A 19589-nucleotide genomic window follows, 5' to 3' on the forward strand; every position below is an offset into this window, starting at 1 on the left:
TTCTCTGCTCTTCTTACTCTTATTTCACACCTGGTGCCGACTGTGAGTCACGGGCGGAGTGATATTGTCATACATAAATATATTTTCACTTGAACTTGAATATTGCCCGCGTCTAATCACTGTTTCTGTTCTTGCAGTGCGTCCACGTTTTACCCAGCCGGCAAAGATGAGGAAGCGCGTCATCGCTCGCCCGGTGGGCAGCTCGGTGCGTCTGAAGTGCACGGCGAGCGGAAACCCTCGGCCCGACATCGTCTGGCTGAAGGACAATCGGCCGCTGGTGGACGAAGACGGCGGAGCCGGAGGAGACGGAAAGAAGAAGAAGTGGACTCTGAGTCTGAAGAACCTGACGCCGGAGCACAGCGGGAAGTACACCTGCCACGTGTCCAACAGAGCAGGGGAGATCAACGCCACCTACAAAGTGGAAGTCATACGTGAGTCACCGTACCATTTATAAACAATAATTACAGTGTTGCGCTGCGATTGTGAGAGGCTGACTCTGTTGCTCACACTCAAATGTGGAGATAACAGTTGGGAAAAGGTGATAGAACTCCACATTTATGTCTGTGCAGTGAGTTATGTACATTTTATGTTCATCCATTCATGCTCAAATGAGCATCTGCTTCAATCTGACCACTTATAATGACACTTTATGGGCATTATACACAAGTTATTAAACCTGAAGATAAACTGACAGCTGTTCATTGTCGCAGCTAATTGGGAATTTTGTTAAAGTGGTGGACAGAGAAACAAAATGGGTTATATTTTTGAACATGTTAGTTATATGTTGCTATTTAAAAACAATAGTCAACTTGATTTTCACTGACTCAGCTTGAAATGACTCGTTGACAGTAATCTGGAAGTGGGTTTAAACAGGAAATTGTTACATATTAAGCAACTTATTCTTTTGTATTGATACAATTTGAAGCATCGAGTTTGAATTGACTCACATTTCGATGAACTTTTGTTTCTAAGTTCAACCACTTTGATGTTTGTTATGTGTGTACCTGATCACACGCTCCGCTCCGTTCTATTGTTAGTCCTATCCCGTTGCATGCAGAGTCAATGTGTTACGTTTCCTGCACTCACAAATGTCCAGGTTTTACACAGACATCTGATTAGGGTCCACATGTGCTGTCGTGAACATGGGCGGGGATCGGCTTTTTACGTCACGCAGACCACAGCGGGTCCTCAGCTGACTCGCAGACATGGAAATACTATGAATTGGCCTTTATTCACAGATCCAAACTGCATTACAGTCGTCTCTATCAGCAGATGGAGTTAGTGTAAATGGATACTTGCACAGTATGATTATAAACACTCTGGTCTCTTTGTGTACTTTTTGAGTGCGTTCCAAAGTCACATTTTACATTTTTTATTACAGATTTTTTGATAAAGCACTGCACTTTTTGTTGCCTTTGCCTTAGGCTACGTAACAAATACCAGCCACATTGTTCAAAATTATACTCAATTCTGTAGAACAACAAGTGTTTTGCATCTGACTTTCATGTGGATGCTACTAACTCTACAACAGCAGAGAGGATCATATTTGTCCACCCTTGTGGCAACAGTTTGAGGAAGACCCTTTTCTACATCTACATGACACATGACTCTGTCCCAGTGCACAAAACATGGACTATAAAGACACGGTTTGACGAGTTTGGTGTGGAAGAAGTTGACTGGCCCGCAGAGAGCCCTGACCTCAGCCCCTTCGAGCACCTTTGGGATGAAGTGGAACAGAGATTGTGAGCCAGGCCTTCTCATCCAACATCAGTGTCTGACCTCATAAATGCTTCCACAGAATGAATGGACATTCACAAATTCCCCTAAGAAACACTTCTTCCAAGAAGTGTGGAAGCTGTTTTAGCTGCAAAAGGGGGGAACAACTTCATATTAAAGTACAGTATATGTATTTAAATGTGACATTATAGCCCCTGTTGGTGTAATAGTCAGCTGTCCCAATGCTCCATAAAGTGTATATCTTTTTATCTCATTATTTTGACTTTTTATCCTATAATTTCTACTTTTTATCCTATAATTTCACCTTTTTATCTCATAATTTCGACTTTTATCTCATAATTTGACTTTATCTCATAATTAAGACTTTTTATCTCATAACTATGACTTTTTATCCCCAAAATCACCTTTTTGATGCATCAGTTGGACAGGAATTAAAACGTTATTGCATCATTAAAGGTCCAGTGTGTAAGAATTATTGACATCCAACAGTAGCTGTGTTAATACGGACACAAGTCATCGGAATAAAAGCCAGATGGGAATAAAAATATGTCATGTAAACTTGCCAATCTTGACGAATTGATGATTGGATTTCTGTTTCCACACAGCCCTTAAAAATATTATTGGATCTGAGTCACATCAAGGGGGAAAAAATAAGTCAGATATGAGTCACTTAGTGATGTCTTCCTTGAAAATGTAGTATTTGTACTGAAATGGTGGCGTGAGTGTGAGCGTGAATGGTTGTTAGTGTCCCTGTGTTGAGGGTGTAACCTGCCTCTCGCCCAAAGTCAGCTGGGATTGTTGGCTGCAGCTCCCCCTGTGACCCCCCAAAGGATAAGCTGTGGAGAATGAATGAATGCTGAAATGGTTATTTATAAAAAGGGTGGTCTATTTATTCTCGAATACATTTAGACCCTGCCATTTGCAACGTGAGATCAATTCTGACTGAGGTGATGTAATGGGATGGCGCGTGTCTGTCCACGGCCGTCCAAAACAGAACCCAGAAATATGCAGATAATGATGAAAAAGGGGGAAAAGAGAAGAAAATCAGCAAAAATGTGCCATAAAAATAACCTTAAATGTTTTCTGTGGCTTGTCAACTTGTCAGTTAGCAAAAATATGCTGACTCTTCATATTGTGGCCATTTGCGCTCTAAAAATATGATTGTAAAATTTGAGTGTATCCAAAAATTATAGCTGCATTTCAGCGGTCATTTCATGTCAGGATTCGACTGAGAGATTTGAGGATTTGCGGCTACGTGAGACGTGGAGTGTTCCCCGCTGCTGTTACACGATACCTTTCTGCCACTTAAGCCACACAATAGCAGTATGTGCGCTCTCTGCACAGTGTACTGTATGTGCTGTATGTTATTGTTTGACTGAGAGGCAACTGTGGCTGCAAATGACCGGGTTTGTGACTCACAATCCGGTGATTCTGTTTCAAAAATGTCATCATAATTAACTTCTCAGCTGCCGTAAATGATTTGTTGGCAGCGTTTTTAGTTCCTTTGGGCTCGAGGAAGGAGCTGGATGTAGATATTCTCTGCACGCTGACAGTGTTCAACTTAATTGGACGTGAGATATAATAACGCTTTTAAACAAGTTCCATTCACAGATTTGATTATGTCAAACAACAACCCCTGAGCAGCAAAAACCTGCATGTCATTAATTTCAAGTGTGGTGGAAAGAAAATGTGTTAGCAATAGAACCGCACCAAAAATAGACGTTGAAAATAGCTTCTTTTTTATAAGCATCCTTTTGCTTCAGTGGCATTTATTGATCACAGCCCAGTGTTGTCAGTAAACAGCGTTCAAGCGAGTGAGGGACTGTCGAGCAGGACTTTGAGTGTGAAGGTGAAGCCGGCTGCACTTTTAAAACGTCGAAAAAAGGACTCTGGTTTCACTGTTGAATGTGTGTTATGATGAGTGCTGAGTGTTTTTTGAAGTTGGAAGCTGCAGAAGAAGAAGTGTTGGGTGTTTTGCTTTTTTTCCTTCACCGCCAGTGATTTAATGTGGAGCAGTTGAGTGGAGAGCTGCTGGCGTTGAATCCCAGTGTGTGTTTCTCCGTGTTACAGCTCTGTTGGGAGGCTCAGACTTTGCTGTCTTGATTCTCACTTTACTCGCGCCACATCTGCTGTACATTAAACTACAGCATTAGTCTTTCCGACACTTACACATTTTCTATCTGCACGCACAAAGGAATTAAATCAAACCGCTGTTCACTTCTGTCAAATGTGATATTTTATCTATCAGTAGAGATTCACTCAGCTGTCAATCACTCGCAGCTGTTGGTGACGTGTAAAAACCCAGAAATAGAGTAAAAGCATCTTCACAACATCTCAGTTTGATCCCAAAGATTTCATAAACTCCCTTTAGTTTATTGAGTTTCATTGCAGGCATCGTAATGGTTATCAGAACAAAGAAAACAAGTTTAAAAACAGCTGATGGCAGAGAATTCTCTTTCAAATCTGGGTCATTTTCTGTTCCGTTCCCGTGGGATTGCATTTAGCACGTACTGAAAACTAAAGACTAGAGACTATTGAATGTGTCTGTGGCAGCCAGGTGTGTTTATTCTGCTTTATGAACAGAGAGAAAGAAAAGGGCGGGAGAACAGAAGATCAGGGATCTGTTTGTGTGTACAAGAGTGGGAGGATGTGGCGGTGACTACAGCAGAAACTGTGCAAATAATGCTTTCATAGCATATTTCATTCTCGTCACAGCATCCATGTTTAAGAATTCAACCATAAATCTATTTCTGGTCAAATGTTTGCACTTTTCCACTTTCATTGAACACTTTAAATAACCTTGAAATGAAGAAACGCAAGCGGTTAACTGCCCAATTAAAAATAAACTGAAATATAATATGTAATGTAACAGGTCGTTCTCGTGGTGTAGACTTTCAGCAGCGGCTGTAAACAACTTTTGGTGGTTTCCAACCAGCGACGAGTCCAATATCAGACGTGGAAAAAGCAGCAAAGCCTCATAGACAACTGTTTCTATGTCAGCAGAATGCAGGAAAATGGGAGGAAGCAACTCGAGCTGAAACAATGAATCGATTATTAATCCATTACTTAATTAATCGACAACTATTTTGATAATCGATTAATCAGTTTGAAGCTTTTGATTATGATTAAAACAAGATTTCCCATTGTTTAAGCCTCTAAAATGTGAATATTTTCTTTATTTCTTTGCTCTGGAGAACAAAGAAATCATTAAAAGTGAATCATTTTGGTTTGTGGACAAAACAAGACATTTGAGAACATCATCATTTCCAGGTTTGACGAACACTGATCAACATTTTTTAAGGTTTTCTGTTATTTTATGATGAAGCGAGAAAATAATCGACAGATTCATCGATCATGAAAATAATCCTCAGTTGCAGCTCTAGAAGCAACATAATAGAGAAGTAGCACAGTTTCTTTGTGTTTCTTACTTGTTCTCGTGTCTTTTTCTGTGCAGAGCGTACCAACTCTAAACCCATCCTGACCGGCACTCACCCCGTCAACACCACCGTAGACTACGGCGGAACCACGTCCTTCCAGTGTAAAGTCCGCAGTGACGTCAAGCCGGTGATCCAGTGGCTCAAACGGGTCGAACCCGGCGACGAGAACAAATTCAACTCCACCATAGAGGTAACGAGCGAGCACATTCACGTAGCATAACAACGACCGCGTGGCGTTTAAAGTGAACTTTTTTTATGGTTTCATTCAAAGGTCGGAGATCATCGCTTTGTGGTCCTGCCGACAGGAGAGGTGTGGTCTCGTCCCGACGGATCTTACCTCAACAAGCTGCTGATCACCAGAGCCAAGGAGGAGGACGCGGGCATGTACATCTGCCTGGGAGCCAATACGATGGGCTACAGCTTCAGGAGCGCCTACCTGACTGTGCTGCCAGGTCAGAGACATCAGACACTCACAGATGATAAAGGAATACTTCACTGATTTGCATTTAGCGTTGTATTACTAAAATAGGGGGGTAGTATTTTAGAAGAAATTGTGCTTCCCGACCACAGTTACCCCGGAGTTGAGAAATATCTTCATTCTTTTCTTTGTTGTAACACAAAGCTAAATGCTAGTCGGTGAAGTATTCCTTTAATTTAACCTTCATGTTCCAAAAAAGGATTATTCCTTCTTTGCATAGTAATCTTTCACTTAAGCTGCCATCCTTTTGTCATTTAACCCTGGGTTTATTTTGATTTTATAGCTGGGGAATTGTCAAAAAAATGTTCATGAGTGAGATTTTCTGCCCGTGTGGTGAATCTCATCAGCATCAGAAGTGCTGTGTCACGCCCTGGCCAGATCGCCACTCCGTAGTTTTTTGAATTTGAATTTTCTAGATACCAAATCCTGTGGGATGGTGATAGAAGGGTTAACTGATGTTGTTCATGTCTCATTTGTTCACAGATCAGAAGCCCATAATCAACTCTGTGCCCACGGCACCGTCCCCGGGCCTCCCCTGGCCCGTCATCATTGGAATACCAGCAGGCGTCGCTTTCATCTTAGGCACCGCCCTCCTCTGGTTCTGCCAGTCGAAGCGCACCTGCTCCTCTTCCTCGTCCTCCTCCTCCTCGTCCTCCTCGTCCTCCGCTTTGCCCGCCGCTCAGCGTCAGCCAGCGGGCAGCCGCGAGCGGACCTGCCCCGCGCCGCCTCCGCAGACGTCCAGCGGGGACAAAGAGTGTCTGTCGTACGAGGACTACGTCGCACATCAGCAGCTGCTCGCGGCTCAGGGGAGCGCTCCTCTGGCGCCGAAGGTCTACCCCAAGATCTACACGGATATTCACACGCACACGCATTCGCACGTGGACGGGAAAGTGCACCAGCACCAGCACATTCACTACCAGTGTTAGCAGCCTGGGGGCGTGTTTCCCTAATCAACTCTCGCGTGAACACGTTTTTTCCTGTGCGCGAGGATTCGGTCACAGCGGTGCCACGCAAGCCGCTGACACACACAGCAAAGAACAAGGGAAAGCCACATGCAAGGGACACATGGAGTCACGCAACTTCTTCCTCACTGTGCTCCAGCTGTAATGTTGTGCACGAATGGATTCAAGACACAAACAATGAAGAATGTACAGACAGAGAGGAGATCTTTATTTTTAGCCAACGTGGGAGCAAATCTGAAAAACAATCTGTGACTGAGCGATCCCTAAATATATGTCGCAGTCACGCCTCGTGTTAAATACCAAATCTTTTTTATATTATATCTGTTTTTTTCCCACCTTGTTGATCAAAAAGCCTTGACTCCCAAATTGCAACCCGGCAATTTATCTGCCTCTGTTCTTTTAGTACTTTAGGAAACAACCGCAACCTCCTCGCTCACACTCACAGGCTCCAAATATAGCTGCACGTGTATATATAGTGGATTATGATTATATGGCATTTAGCATGCTACTTCATCCCGGATAATCTATATAGCAACATATAGCATGTGTGTGTAATGTAACTTCAGAGCCATAAGAACCACAACAGGAGACAAACGCCTCTGTGCCCACAGCTGCTGCTGCTGCTGCTGCCGCCTGCTGTGTGAGAGAGAGAGAGCTCACATCAGCCTCTCTGAGCAGCTAAAATGTGATTTCTGCTTCAGCCCGGGGACCTCCTGCAGACAGCAGATGCGGAAGTAATCACTTGATCTCTTCAGACTCCGATAAGTACTTTTACCCCCCCCTCCAACCCACAGATTGACGGCATTTCCTGTTTGCACTTGTCAGTACGTCAGTTCTCATCTTGTTTTGAGCAAAGGGATCATCACCACGAGTCTTTCACAGATTTCATGGACCACTCTTGGATGTTTGGATGTATCACACAGGTCCTTTAAAGACAGACACTTTCACAACTCTCGAACTCACACACGAGACACGTTTGTCTGCTGTCGCTCCTCTTTTCCCAGCAGCCGTTTTTACACCGCACTGGTAGAAGAACCCTGATACTGATCACATAAACAATGGCAGTGTGCAGTTCATATAGTCGCGACTGGTGCTACGTTTCCCAAAATTTGGATTGGATGATTATTTCAGGATGAGAAGTCATCTATTATTCGCCGAATGTGTTTTAGGGCTGCAACAAACAATTCTTTTCGTAACCGATTCATCTGTCAGTTATTTTCTCGATTAATCGAGGACTTGTTTGGGTCGAAAAATGACAAAAAATATTCAAAAACTGTTGAATCTGTGTTTGACAAACCTGGAAACGATGATGTTCTCGAATATCTTGGTTTTTGTCCACAGGTTTCATGATTTTCTTTGTAACGGAGCCCCAGACATGACATGGGGGTAGAAAAAAACACTGGCACACTTTATATTTAGCCCTTTATTAGTAATTATTATAACACCTTATTCTACATAACCTTATTCTACCCCTTTTATGACATGAATTAAGATTTTTCCTGGTTAAGGTGTTAATTTGTGCTTAATAATTACTGATAAAGGGCTAGTATGCTACTTGTATGCATGTTAGTAAGCACCTAGTTAATGGTGAATATGTTCCTTAATATAAAGTGTGACCAAAAACTCTTATTTGTGGCCATAACATATTAAATTGTACACACAAATTAATAAATATCAGGGGGTTTATCTATTTTTTTTTAATATTCACAAACAAGAGAGCTTGTTTTGATTATTAAAAAAAAAAACTGAAACAGATGAATCATTAATAATCAATTAATCGGTTAATTGCTGCTGCCCTATCGGCCTTCACATTTACATTTAAACCTTCGTCAAGTGTTTCCATTCAGTTTCTTGTATGTAAATCAAAAATACACATCAAAACATCAAAGGCTGATGAAACTGATTCATTTGTTTATTTTCCACCTGTGTCACGTCAAAATGGCTGCTGTGAAAATGACCGCCTCCATTTCCCTCTCTGATACTGAGAAGGTAAAATAATGGCGGTAAATACCGTTGTTACTGAGTTGAAGATTAGCGCTGTTGTTGTTGTCACGTGTGACACGTAAGTGCACGCACATGTGTCTGAACTGGCCTGGGATGCGTTGACTCAGAGATTCACCTGCGGAGTTATCGCAAAACACATCTTTAGCGAATAATGAGACACAGAAACATGTTTTAATGGATATGATTTGATCTCCGAAGGTGCTGTACATGCATTTACACACACACACACACACACACACAGCATCTGTGAATTATTACTCATTTTAACGATCTGGACGTCTCCGCATGCTCGTGTGGACATGAGCAAACTTAACTGATACCCGCCCCCCCCCCCCCCCAAACTTCCCCCCGCCCCGCGCCCGCTCTCACCCCTCATTTAATGTTTGTCACACCAAGTGGGAAAACCTTTAATACACACTTCCTAACGCTCTCTTCCCTCCAGGCTGTATCCTGAGCAGAGATCTAATCAGTGAAACTGAAAACATGTGTGTGTTTGTGCAGGGCCTTCCATGTATTAGTGAGGTCATCGGCAGCTGTGGACGAAAGCAATTAGTGCCGAAGAATCCGAGGAGGACCTGTTTAGTCAGTGGGAGTTCACGGAGGAGAGAGAGTGGAGTTAAAACGTTATCACGTCAGAGTTAGAGGAAGAGGAGAGCGCTTGTTGTCCGTTACATTTCAAAATAGAAAGATTATGTTGTTGCAGTGGAGTTTTACCTCTTTTCCAGGACAGTGGTCTGCTGGCTTCTCCTCTTGGAAGTGTTCAATGAAACTCTGATTAACTGCGTTTTTGACTTTGCTCGATTGTTCCGAGGACTTTTTAGTTGTTTCTTTCACACCTGTCCATTATTAACCCTTTAACACCATAACCAACCATAGATGAGACAGAAAAGTATCCTGTAACTAAGTGCTTTTGTCTGTTTTTCCAGAATAACTTTCAATATCTGGCAGTGATTTACATTTATAATTTAAAATGAAGAAAAAGAAGAAGTTTTATTTAAAAAAAAAAAAAAAGAAAAAATTGAAATTTGAACAGTGTAAAACAGATAAAATAACATTTGTTTGAGTCTCAATGTCCAAAAACAGGTCTTTGACATGCAACTTCTCCACTTTCAGAAAACGTTGGGAGTTTTTCCGATACGTGTCACACGTGTCGTCTGCGATGCGCTCGGTGTTAAAGGGTTAACTTTACGTTTTACCCCTCAAATGAATAAACCGCAGACCTTCTCAGTGTATCTCAGGTGTCCGCCTCGTCGTCCATGTGTTCATATGTCCATTAGAATCTGACCACTAAATGAAAAACCGTGTTACTAACGTGACGTTGCCAAGATACGACTTAGGTTGCAGCTGTCGCGCGTGTGGATGGAAGAAGTCGAGAGTTTAAATGTTTAAACATGAAAAGCTGCAGAAATTATACTGTGTATATATGTGAAATATGAAAGAAAAGTGTAGTTCTGTTTATTTGTACTGTATTTTGGTGAAAGGCGGGCTTTCTTCAACAACCATGTGACAGGAAGTGGTCCTTTTTTTTTTAAATCACCTGGTGAACTCGTTCGTACATCTGCTCTTCTATCCGTCCGTTTTCTACCAGTTTATCCTCCACGTGAGGGTTGCGGAGAACGATGGAGCCAATTCCAGCTGACATGGGTCAAAAGGTCGGAGCACGGGGGAGGGGGGTGGGCCGGGTTTGGGGACACACCCTGGACAGACAGACTATCACGCTTTCTTTTTAGTGTGTCCAATTCACCTGAACTCACCTGTACACTCGGGGGATGAACACGCAAACTCCACTGTGAGGCAACGGTGCGAGCCACTGCACCATCGTGTGTAAGCCCACATCTGGGCTTTCTTAACTTTGCACATAAATCTCTTTCAAACTCGAGTAGAACATGTGCAAGTGTACAGAGGTGGATAAATCACAGTGACCTCCACTGATACATTTTAAAGTTGACTGAGAGAGAATTTGTTTGATATATGTGAGGATTAAGAATAAAACGCTGCTGCCTCTGGAATATAAAAAAATGATTTCAAAGACGACGCGCTGTGTCAGCGATTCTCGTCCGTCCACTTAGGGACGTTTATTGGAAAGTGCAGTTGAGTTGTTGCATCTGTAACGCTCTGTTTGAGATGTTTTTCCTTGTCCTCCCGAGCGTTCCTGGCTCTCTGGGCGTCTGCTGACAGCGTCGCACAAACAGCTGCGCCGAGTTATCTCGCCGTTAAGAGTTTTCTTCTTCTCCTGGAAAGATGAAAATATTCTCCAGCCACTGTTTTGTTTTTTGTTTTTTGTTTTTTTCTCCCTCATTTCACAACTTAAACTGTAAGTTTTAAGTGTCAAAGCTAATGGACTGCCAATGGACAGACTGTATATATAGTATATATATATATATATATGTTTGTGTGTGTGTGTGTGTGAGTGCACTTACCACTAGTATGTACATGAAACAACATGATCAAATGGAGAGAAATCTAGGTCATTTACTGCTTAGGACCATTAACGTACAGTAGCTCTAGTTGGCCTCGACATTCAAAAAGGAAAGTGTGCCTTTAATTTATTTTCATTTTAAACACGTTTTATGATTTTTATTTTTTCATATACCTGGGCATTATACTGCATGAGTGGATTTTCTGTGTTATAGTCCTAATGTAAGCTATGTAGCAAACGCCGCCATGTTCCTCCCGTCATTGTAAGATACTGTATTTATACGTGCCGACAGAATATATAAACGAAAAACTTTATCGATAACCTTTGTATCGACAATCTTGTACAGTCTCATCGTTATTTAGGATAAAAAAGTTGTTTTTTTTCCTCTTTCTCATTTGTAATCACTTCATTTTGTGCCATTAAAAAAGTCAAGAATTATTTTGATGTCTTCATCTTCATTGCTGCTTTTCATTTTTCCTGTCGCACACACACACACACAGGGATTCCAGTCCTGTCTTTAAATCCTCTAAATAGTTGTAGGCCTTCAATTGTGAGAGCAGCAGCCGACGTTTCACTTGTCAACATGTCTGTCGAGCGAGATGACAGACGGACAAGCGTTGCGTGCAGACGGAGGGTGCGAAGGCCCGGGATCTCTCTCTCCTCCCTCCCGCTCTCCCTCTCTCTCTCTCTCTCTCTGTTGTTCTGTCTGAGTCATTTTAGGAAAATAAAATGATGAAAGAAAATGATGTGGAAATGATGGGGTACTGGAAAAGGCTGAGGATGAGGAGGGCGGAGCAGAATAAGACTCACAAACCAAGGTAGCCATCATCATCATCATCATCATCTCTGTGCTCCTCCTCACTGTTTAGCAGTTCATCTCAGGGCCCCACAAAGGCTTGGAATGGCCCTGACTATGGCACACTCTCTATAGACCAACTTGTAAAATAAGTTTTCTTGATTCTTTCGGAATTTGGTCAACAGCCTCAATGAAACACATAAATAAATTCGGCGGACTTTCAAATGCAGTATTTATTAATGATTTCCTTCAAATTATGTTTTCTTATAAAACCAAAGATCTATATATATATATATATATATATATATATATCCATGTTATTTTTTAATGTACTTGTTATACATGTCGACATTCCTCTGAAGGTCATGTTTTATGTTTCCTGTTTTATTGTGAAACTCACCTCTCCTCTCTCGTTTCAGACCGCTTCACTTCCTGCCCCTGTGTGTTTCCCCTCCAGCCTCTTGATTGTCTGCCCCGCCCTCATTAGGTGCACCTGTGTGTCGTTGTCTCCCTCCACCTCTGTGTACGTATATAAGCTGCGTTCCCTTTGTTTCTCAGCGTCTAATGTTCCAGCCTTCATCGTGAGCTGTTTTCCTGTTTTGTTTTGTTTTTTTTACTTTTGGGACAAGCAAAGTGATTTTGTGTTGAAATCTGAACTGTTTTTGGAGGGTACCAGTCTTAACAGTACTGGTCCTGTCCTTGATAAGAGGTTTAACAATACAGAAGTAGATGTAGCAGGAAAAACAGTATCAAGCACGTGGACAAATACTGAAATATTAAAAAGAGTGAGGCGTATAGTGTGACCTTTCCAATAGCAGGCTCATTTAAAAACTGAATGACATGGAACCCTAATTAGTGTCATCGGTAACACCTGTCCTGTCTAAAGTCTTTTACGCCATTTATTCAAGACATAATTGAGCATTACATGCACATGTTGTATGGTTTTTAACTTTCAGTCACATTATTCCATTCAAAATACCAATGATCACAGAATTTGTCGCATGTAAAAGTCCTAATTTTGCAAGATTTACTTCAGAAAACTTGGAATCTCAGTCGCCCGCACAGAGTTCAGGATGTGTTGTGCCTGTAAAAGTTATTCTGTTCAGATTTGTATCTGTTTTTTTCTGTATTTTCTTGTTAAAATAGGACTTTTGAGACTTTTCTATTTACAAAGTGAGTGGAAATACTATATCCCATCACATACGCATGTGATACGCTGTAGGCCAGAGTCCCTGTGGTGTTTAAACAGCAGAGCCAGCAGAGTCATAGTTTAATAATTACTTTTTGATTAAAAATGAACGGATAAAATGGTAAATAAGTGAGTTAGAAAAGATGAAACGGGAGAAAAAGACTTTGCCAAAAATGTCTTTTGTTTGCTTTTGCTTCCCATATTTTCTTCCACTTTCATTTAAATTAGATCATATAGAAACACACAGAGACTGAAACATGAACAGTCGTACTGGATTTTGACCAAAACATGGTTATTACTACACATGCGTACAATAATGTTTCACAGTGTTGTGCACTGTAAGGACCAGAAACTGTTCGTGGGGTTGAGGGAATATTAGATGAGCGAGCGGAGCGGGAAAAGAAATGAAAATACACAAAGAAGGGAAATACCTCGCAGGAATTTGTGGTTTTGAGATTTTTTGCAAAGTCAACAGTTACGTACTCATGACTGTTGCTGAATAACTCGACCCAGGGATTTATCAATGCTGTGGGAGCCGTGGCATGGACTTGCCTCTGCCATGCATCTGGAAAGGCTTCACTGGTGATAAATACATGTCAGAAGAAGTGACGTGCAGAATGTAAAGCTGTGAAAGACATTAGTCTTTATTCTCATAGGTATGAGATTTAAGGAGGGAGGAAAAAATCGAATCAAATACTGTGTTTCCTTGACTTTCACCTCTGATTCTTTGTATATCTCATAGATTATCCTGTTCCTGCTCAGTGTGTGTTTGTCTGTATCATCTAACACATGATACAGACAGGGGGGTGGTGACGACAATGAAGAAAAGCAGGGAAGAGGAGGATGATGAGACATTGCCTGACCCGCTGACAGATGTGTTGAGCTCACCGCTGCTCTGCACTGATGAGAGGAGATGAGAACATGGAGAAGGGATCAGTGAAGAGTGTGGAGGTGTCACATGAAGAGGGGTCAAAGAAATGTGTAGAGCAGGAAGGAAAGGAGGAGAAAACATCACTCTTTCAAATTCCTAAAACATCATTCATTGTTTATTAAAAACAAATTCACACATTTCATTTGCTTTGATATTCATTGTTGTGTTTCCAGTGCAGCCCACAGAAGTGTCTGCTGTGTGTTTTTATCCAAATTTAAATGTGAAAGTCTCGCTGAGATTATTAGATTATGAGTCAGCATACCGTAAAAAAAACAATGACACAACAAAGGTATCAGGTCGCAAAATTAACTCAAAATCACACTAAAAATCAACCACTTAACTGTATAGTGAAGATGTACTGAGCTTCATTTTTGGGAAAAAAAGCTCTTGAGACGTCACATGACTCAGTTTGTTTACACCACCATGTTGGCAGGAAAAATGACAATCTTCAAGTTCTTCATAAACTTTACCTCGTCCTAATCCATAGAATAAACGCATTTGAAATAAATAAACAAGATCCATCCATTCATCCATCTTCTATACCGCTCTATCCTCACATGAGGGTCACAGGGGGGCGCTGGTGCCAATCCTGGACAGGCACCTGGACAGGTCTCCAGTCCATCACAGGGTCACATGTAGAGACAAACAACGTCGAGCTCGAGTGTCCAGTTTGCCTAATCCCCAAATCTGTTATATGTTTTTGAACTGTGGGAGGAAACCACACACACACACACACACACGGGGAGAACATGTAAACTCCATGCAGGGTCGTGAACCTCGGTCTTCTTTCTGCAAAAGGCAAGAGTGCTAACCACAAGTTCATTAGCTCTTGATTGTGTACCTGATATGATGTGATCTCTGCAGATTCACATCATTCCGTCTTTCTATGCTCGTTTTCAGGCAGTGATCTCAGGATCTTTGGAGATCTGGTTAAATCTGGTTCACGACCTGATTGTTTGTCCTTGTTGCCTGACATGTCATGGCTCCCTGTGTGACGTGAGCTACCTGAGCACTGTTGCTGGTTTATTAAGCCCCTGATGGTTCGAAATAATAACAATAATAATAATAATAATAGAAATAATAGAAAAAATGCAGTATGCTGTGAGTGAAACCTGCAGGTTTTATTCTCACGTCTTTGCTCTCTGCGAAAGACCGAGCAGACGAGTGTGAAGACATTCCTGAGCTGCTGAGACGCAGCATGAATCTCTGTGATGAGGTCACTGTTTGTTTTTCCCCTTTAACACAAACCCTCGAAAAAAACACAACCTGAAAAACTCTGGGGGGGGGGGGGGGGCGCGCTGTGGAATATTAGCTCGACCGTGAATGTCCTGGATGCTGCGGCTTCATTTACCAGAAGTTTCGGTCTCCGTTCAGTCATCCTAGTCACGATCATCTGTGAAAATCCTGTCCACTGCCAGAATACGAGTGTTCAGTCCTCTGGACACTGAGGCCTCGCAGGACCCTTTGGCTCATTTGTGGACGGGGTCTGGAGTGTGTGTGGTTGGCTGGTTGAAAGGGTGTGAACCCATGGAGGAGATTCCTGCGAGCTTGAGTCAACAGCAGCTGTGGTTGGTGATGAGGAGAAGCTGTCCAAAAAGCTTCTTCTTCTTCTTCTTTCTTTTTTTTTTTTCTTTTTTGCAGCAGCAACAACTGCCTCTTCAGTGTGAGAGAAGCACTCAGGTGAATGGAGTCAGTGACCATGACGGCCTCTGACACACACACACACACACATACACCTGGGAAAACAAGTCATACACATACAAAAATTAGAACGATACCGTACCTATACATACTCTACTGGAAAAGACAAGATATTGGTTTAGTGCTGTGAAAATGTGCACACACATAGATACATCAAACACATGCACATGCACACACACACATATGGGAACAACACAGACACCTGGCTGGCATTGAAGTGCTCTTCTGTTTGCATACCTCTCCCTCCCTCCCTCCCTCCCTCCCTCTCTCCACTCATCCTCCACACGGCCGCAAAGCTGCCACTAAAACTGGGAAAACAAAAACACACAAAAAAAGGGGAGCAGCAGGCGGCTTCCATCCTTCCTCCGCCCATTCCCTCCCTCCATCTCTCGACTAAACGCACTAAACACTCACCCCCCCAACTCCTCCTCGTGAAAAGAGAGGGATGTGGACATACAGGGTGAGAAAAGAAAGAAATCTGGCAGATGGGAGAGGAGCCAAGGCCTTTAAAGTCTGCCACACAGCCGTGACAAAAGCCTCCTAATCTCGGTGTTGTCTTTCGGCCCCTTTTTCTTCCTGCACATCCTGCCAAGTGTGTGTGTGTGTGTTTGTGAGAGATAGAAAGAGAGGAATAAAGTCAGAGACAGTGTGTGTTTTACAAGCAAGAGCTCGTGTGTGTATTTGTTTGAGAGAGTAGTAAAAAGCAAGAATAGTCCACATCTGTGTGTGTGTTTTTGTGTGAAAAGAGATTGTGTGTGATAAAGACGTATGTGTGTGTGTGTGTGTGTTTATGTGTGAGACAGGAAAGGAATCTTTCCACGGCCGTGCTGACATCACTCAAGCATGCATGGGACAGTTGGAGGAGGCCAGGCTCTACAAAGGCAACAGCCTGCCTGCCGTCACATGCATGTGTGTGTGTGTGTGTGTGTGTGTGTGTGTGTGTGTGTGTGTGTGTGTGTGTGTGACCTCCTGAGCGTCCCTTCCTCATCCTGCAGATCCCTATCACAGGCAGCTGTGGTCCAAAGACCTTCACACACACACACACACACAGAGTGGAGGAATGCATGCCTGAGTTATCACGATGCTGGGACAACAGTGAGACAGACACCAGTGCCACCTACAGGCTGATCAATTTAATTTAATACAATCAAGTCAAGGGATTTGAGTTCAGACGAGCTGATGATCCCCACCTGCCATAAATCAGTGTGTGTGTGTTTTTACACCTGGTGATGAGACTGTGTTAAAAACTCATCCTGAGGAAAAAGCCATGGAACCATTTCTGTCAGCCTCACCCAAAAAGGACACAGAAGAAAGACTGTTGTTGTTTTTATGTCAGTGCACTTGTGCTCACACCTGGAGCCTCAAGATCCTCCTCCATGCACCAGCACGATGACTTCATCGTCAGCCTGAACAAAAAAGAAATGGCAACCACACAAGTGGAAATCCAGTTTGGTGAACAGACAGACGTCAGACGGTGTCAGGTTTGGTGAGTAACATTTTGGCTGCTTCTGCCACTGCAACATTTTGGTTTGAATTTCACCCACTGACTTTCAAAGGAAATATAAATATACAAATCCCTTGCATTATTAACTTGCAGAGAAATGATGAGACACGTTTGTGTTTGCTTTTGTGGTCTTTATTGTATAAAGTTATGTCCCAAAATGAAGTTACGCCCCTTGTTTCCGGACGAGGCCGAGACCTTTTTAAGAAACCTTTATAGTAACTAAACTGACATTGTCATCCCTACAACATCAGCCTTTGCATAAGGTAAGGGAATTAGAAAAAAAATGCATCCAACAAACAATTTTTTTCTCTCTTATTTTTTAACCAACGTTTTTGTAGTTCCTTGAAACATGAGTCTGAGGAAATTTGCCTTTAACTTAGTGGCCAAATAAATGCAGCCTAAAATATATGTTTTTAGATCTGAGTGTCTATAAAGGTTAGTTTAAACCCTTAAAAATTTTCAAAAAATTAATGATTTGGGGGATTTTTTGAACGGCAGATCTCCCTCAATGTCGTTGCAATGATCTAAACCACAAAACAACTGCATTTATTAAATGCACTTAAACTTCACAACACAGGATAATAAAATCACATTTGTTTAATACTCGCACTTTAATCATGGGCAGAATAAATGTAACCACATTCAGAAATAAACACTCTGCGTTGGCCTTTTAGAGAACACAGGAAATCTTCATTAATCTTCGCCCTGTTTTCCCCCTGAACAAAACAATAAAAGGTGATGATGGCGATCATTGATGCTGCTGCTGCTGCTGCTGCAGAGGAAGAACCTGCACAGGAACATTTTCCCTGCGCACCTCACAAAGACAAATAGCTCGAGTGTGAAATCATTTAGTTCATGTCGTGTCTTGCCTTGAGGGGATTACACTTACAGCACCAAAGGTACAAGACTGACATATAGAGTGGCAAAGTGTGAAATCTGGATCAGATTAAGTGAGAAGCTTCTCTCTCTCTCTCACACACACACACACACACACACACACACACACACACACACACACAGAAAGAAAGATGGAGATGTTAAGGGAGGAAAGAGAGAGAGAGAGAAGGAGGGAGGGAGGGGAGGATAAGTTGTGGGAATATGCTGCTGAGTAATTACCACTGACATCAGAATAGTTTTCTTTTGCTCTCTGAAGTGGCAGGGCTCATTTGTACAGCCTGGAGCCATACAGGGGTGTGTAGGTGTGTGTACGTGTGTGTGTGTGTGTGTGTGTGTGTGCGTGCGTGAGAATGTGTGAGAAATAACGACAGAGACTCAGGGAAACAATGGGAGACGTCTTAGTGTGTAAGAAATGTGTAAAGAGGAAAAGTTCAACACATGCTATATTACTGTCAGAGGTAGAGCATCACCAGAGATCATCCAGTGTGTGTGTGTGTGTGTGTGTGTGTGATGGAGAGTCTTGTCTGATTTAGTCTTCTCCCCGTCAGTGTGTGACACCATGACAGCTTAGTCTGCCCCGGGGAGTCATTTCTCTCTAAGTGGACCTTAAAAACAGGAAACGACTTCCAATCCCAGTGAAGCGGAGAGCAGGATCAAGCCTACTGACTTTGTACAAAACCCTACAACCTCTCACACACACACACACACACACACACACACACACACACACAGAGAGTGAGTGCCTGAGAATAACCTGCAAACGTCACACCTGAGCCCCTTTCAATAGACGCCATTCACCGCCCTGACAACCCGGCACAATAGAGGCAAAAACTCTGGTCCACAAAGACAGAATCGGCCTGTCTGAACACATCAGGCCGTCCTCACCGCCTGCTTCAGTGCATCAGCTTTTTCACTGCAGCAGTGACTTCAGGTGATATCGTGTTCCAATACGGCTACAGTTTTCCTGTGCAGCTGTTTTGTAACAAGATTTCAGCGTGAAATAACGAGTCATGTTACCGAGGCTGCATGCAGCAGGCGAGCAGAGCACACACTGTTGTTGTTGGTGGTGGTTGGACTGAATCGCTGCCTAAGGGGGCGTCTGAGCGTTCACACAGCATGGGTCTGTCATCCCTGAATGCTAGTGTTGTAGAACCTGGTAAATGAGCATCACATAATCCCAGTTTATCTGTTTAAATTGAACAGGTGCTGCTGCACCTCAGAATTGTGCCTTTGGCAGAAATCGTGTGCGGCACACTGTGGGGCTGAGGCCTGCGAGTGTCTCCGCTGGATTACTGGAAGTTATTCACTTCCAAAACAACACAGCCAAAGAATGCAAACCCCAACTGAATGACTTGACCTTTGACTGCATACCAGTCACCACCACAGGAACGAGCGCACCAGAATATCTGCACTATTACTGCATCAAAGCTTAAGCCCATAAAAAAATCCTGCTTCACTAGACAACAAAAGGGCTTAATAATAACCAAGAGAAACTGCAAATGAAACAATAGTTAATCTGAGTTTATTGATTCAT

General features: G+C 42.6%; 1 protein-coding gene across 1 annotated transcript in view; it reads left to right on the plus strand.

Annotated features, from left to right (window-relative positions):
* fgfrl1a (fibroblast growth factor receptor like 1a) overlaps window positions 1-11475 on the plus strand; it is a 102061-nt gene extending 90586 nt beyond the window's left edge. Inside the window, exons 5-8 of the mRNA XM_058649615.1 lie at window positions 138-431; window positions 5192-5364; window positions 5446-5626; window positions 6136-11475. Coding sequence (XP_058505598.1) covers window positions 138-431; window positions 5192-5364; window positions 5446-5626; window positions 6136-6578 — 1091 coding nt within the window. The 3' untranslated portion in view covers window positions 6579-11475. The remainder of the gene's footprint in view (window positions 1-137; window positions 432-5191; window positions 5365-5445; window positions 5627-6135) is intronic.
* Window positions 11476-19589: the final 8114 nt, after the last annotated feature.

This window comes from Solea solea, chromosome 14 (genome assembly GCF_958295425.1).
Source record: "Solea solea chromosome 14, fSolSol10.1, whole genome shotgun sequence".
NCBI lineage: Eukaryota > Metazoa > Chordata > Actinopteri > Pleuronectiformes > Soleidae > Solea > Solea solea.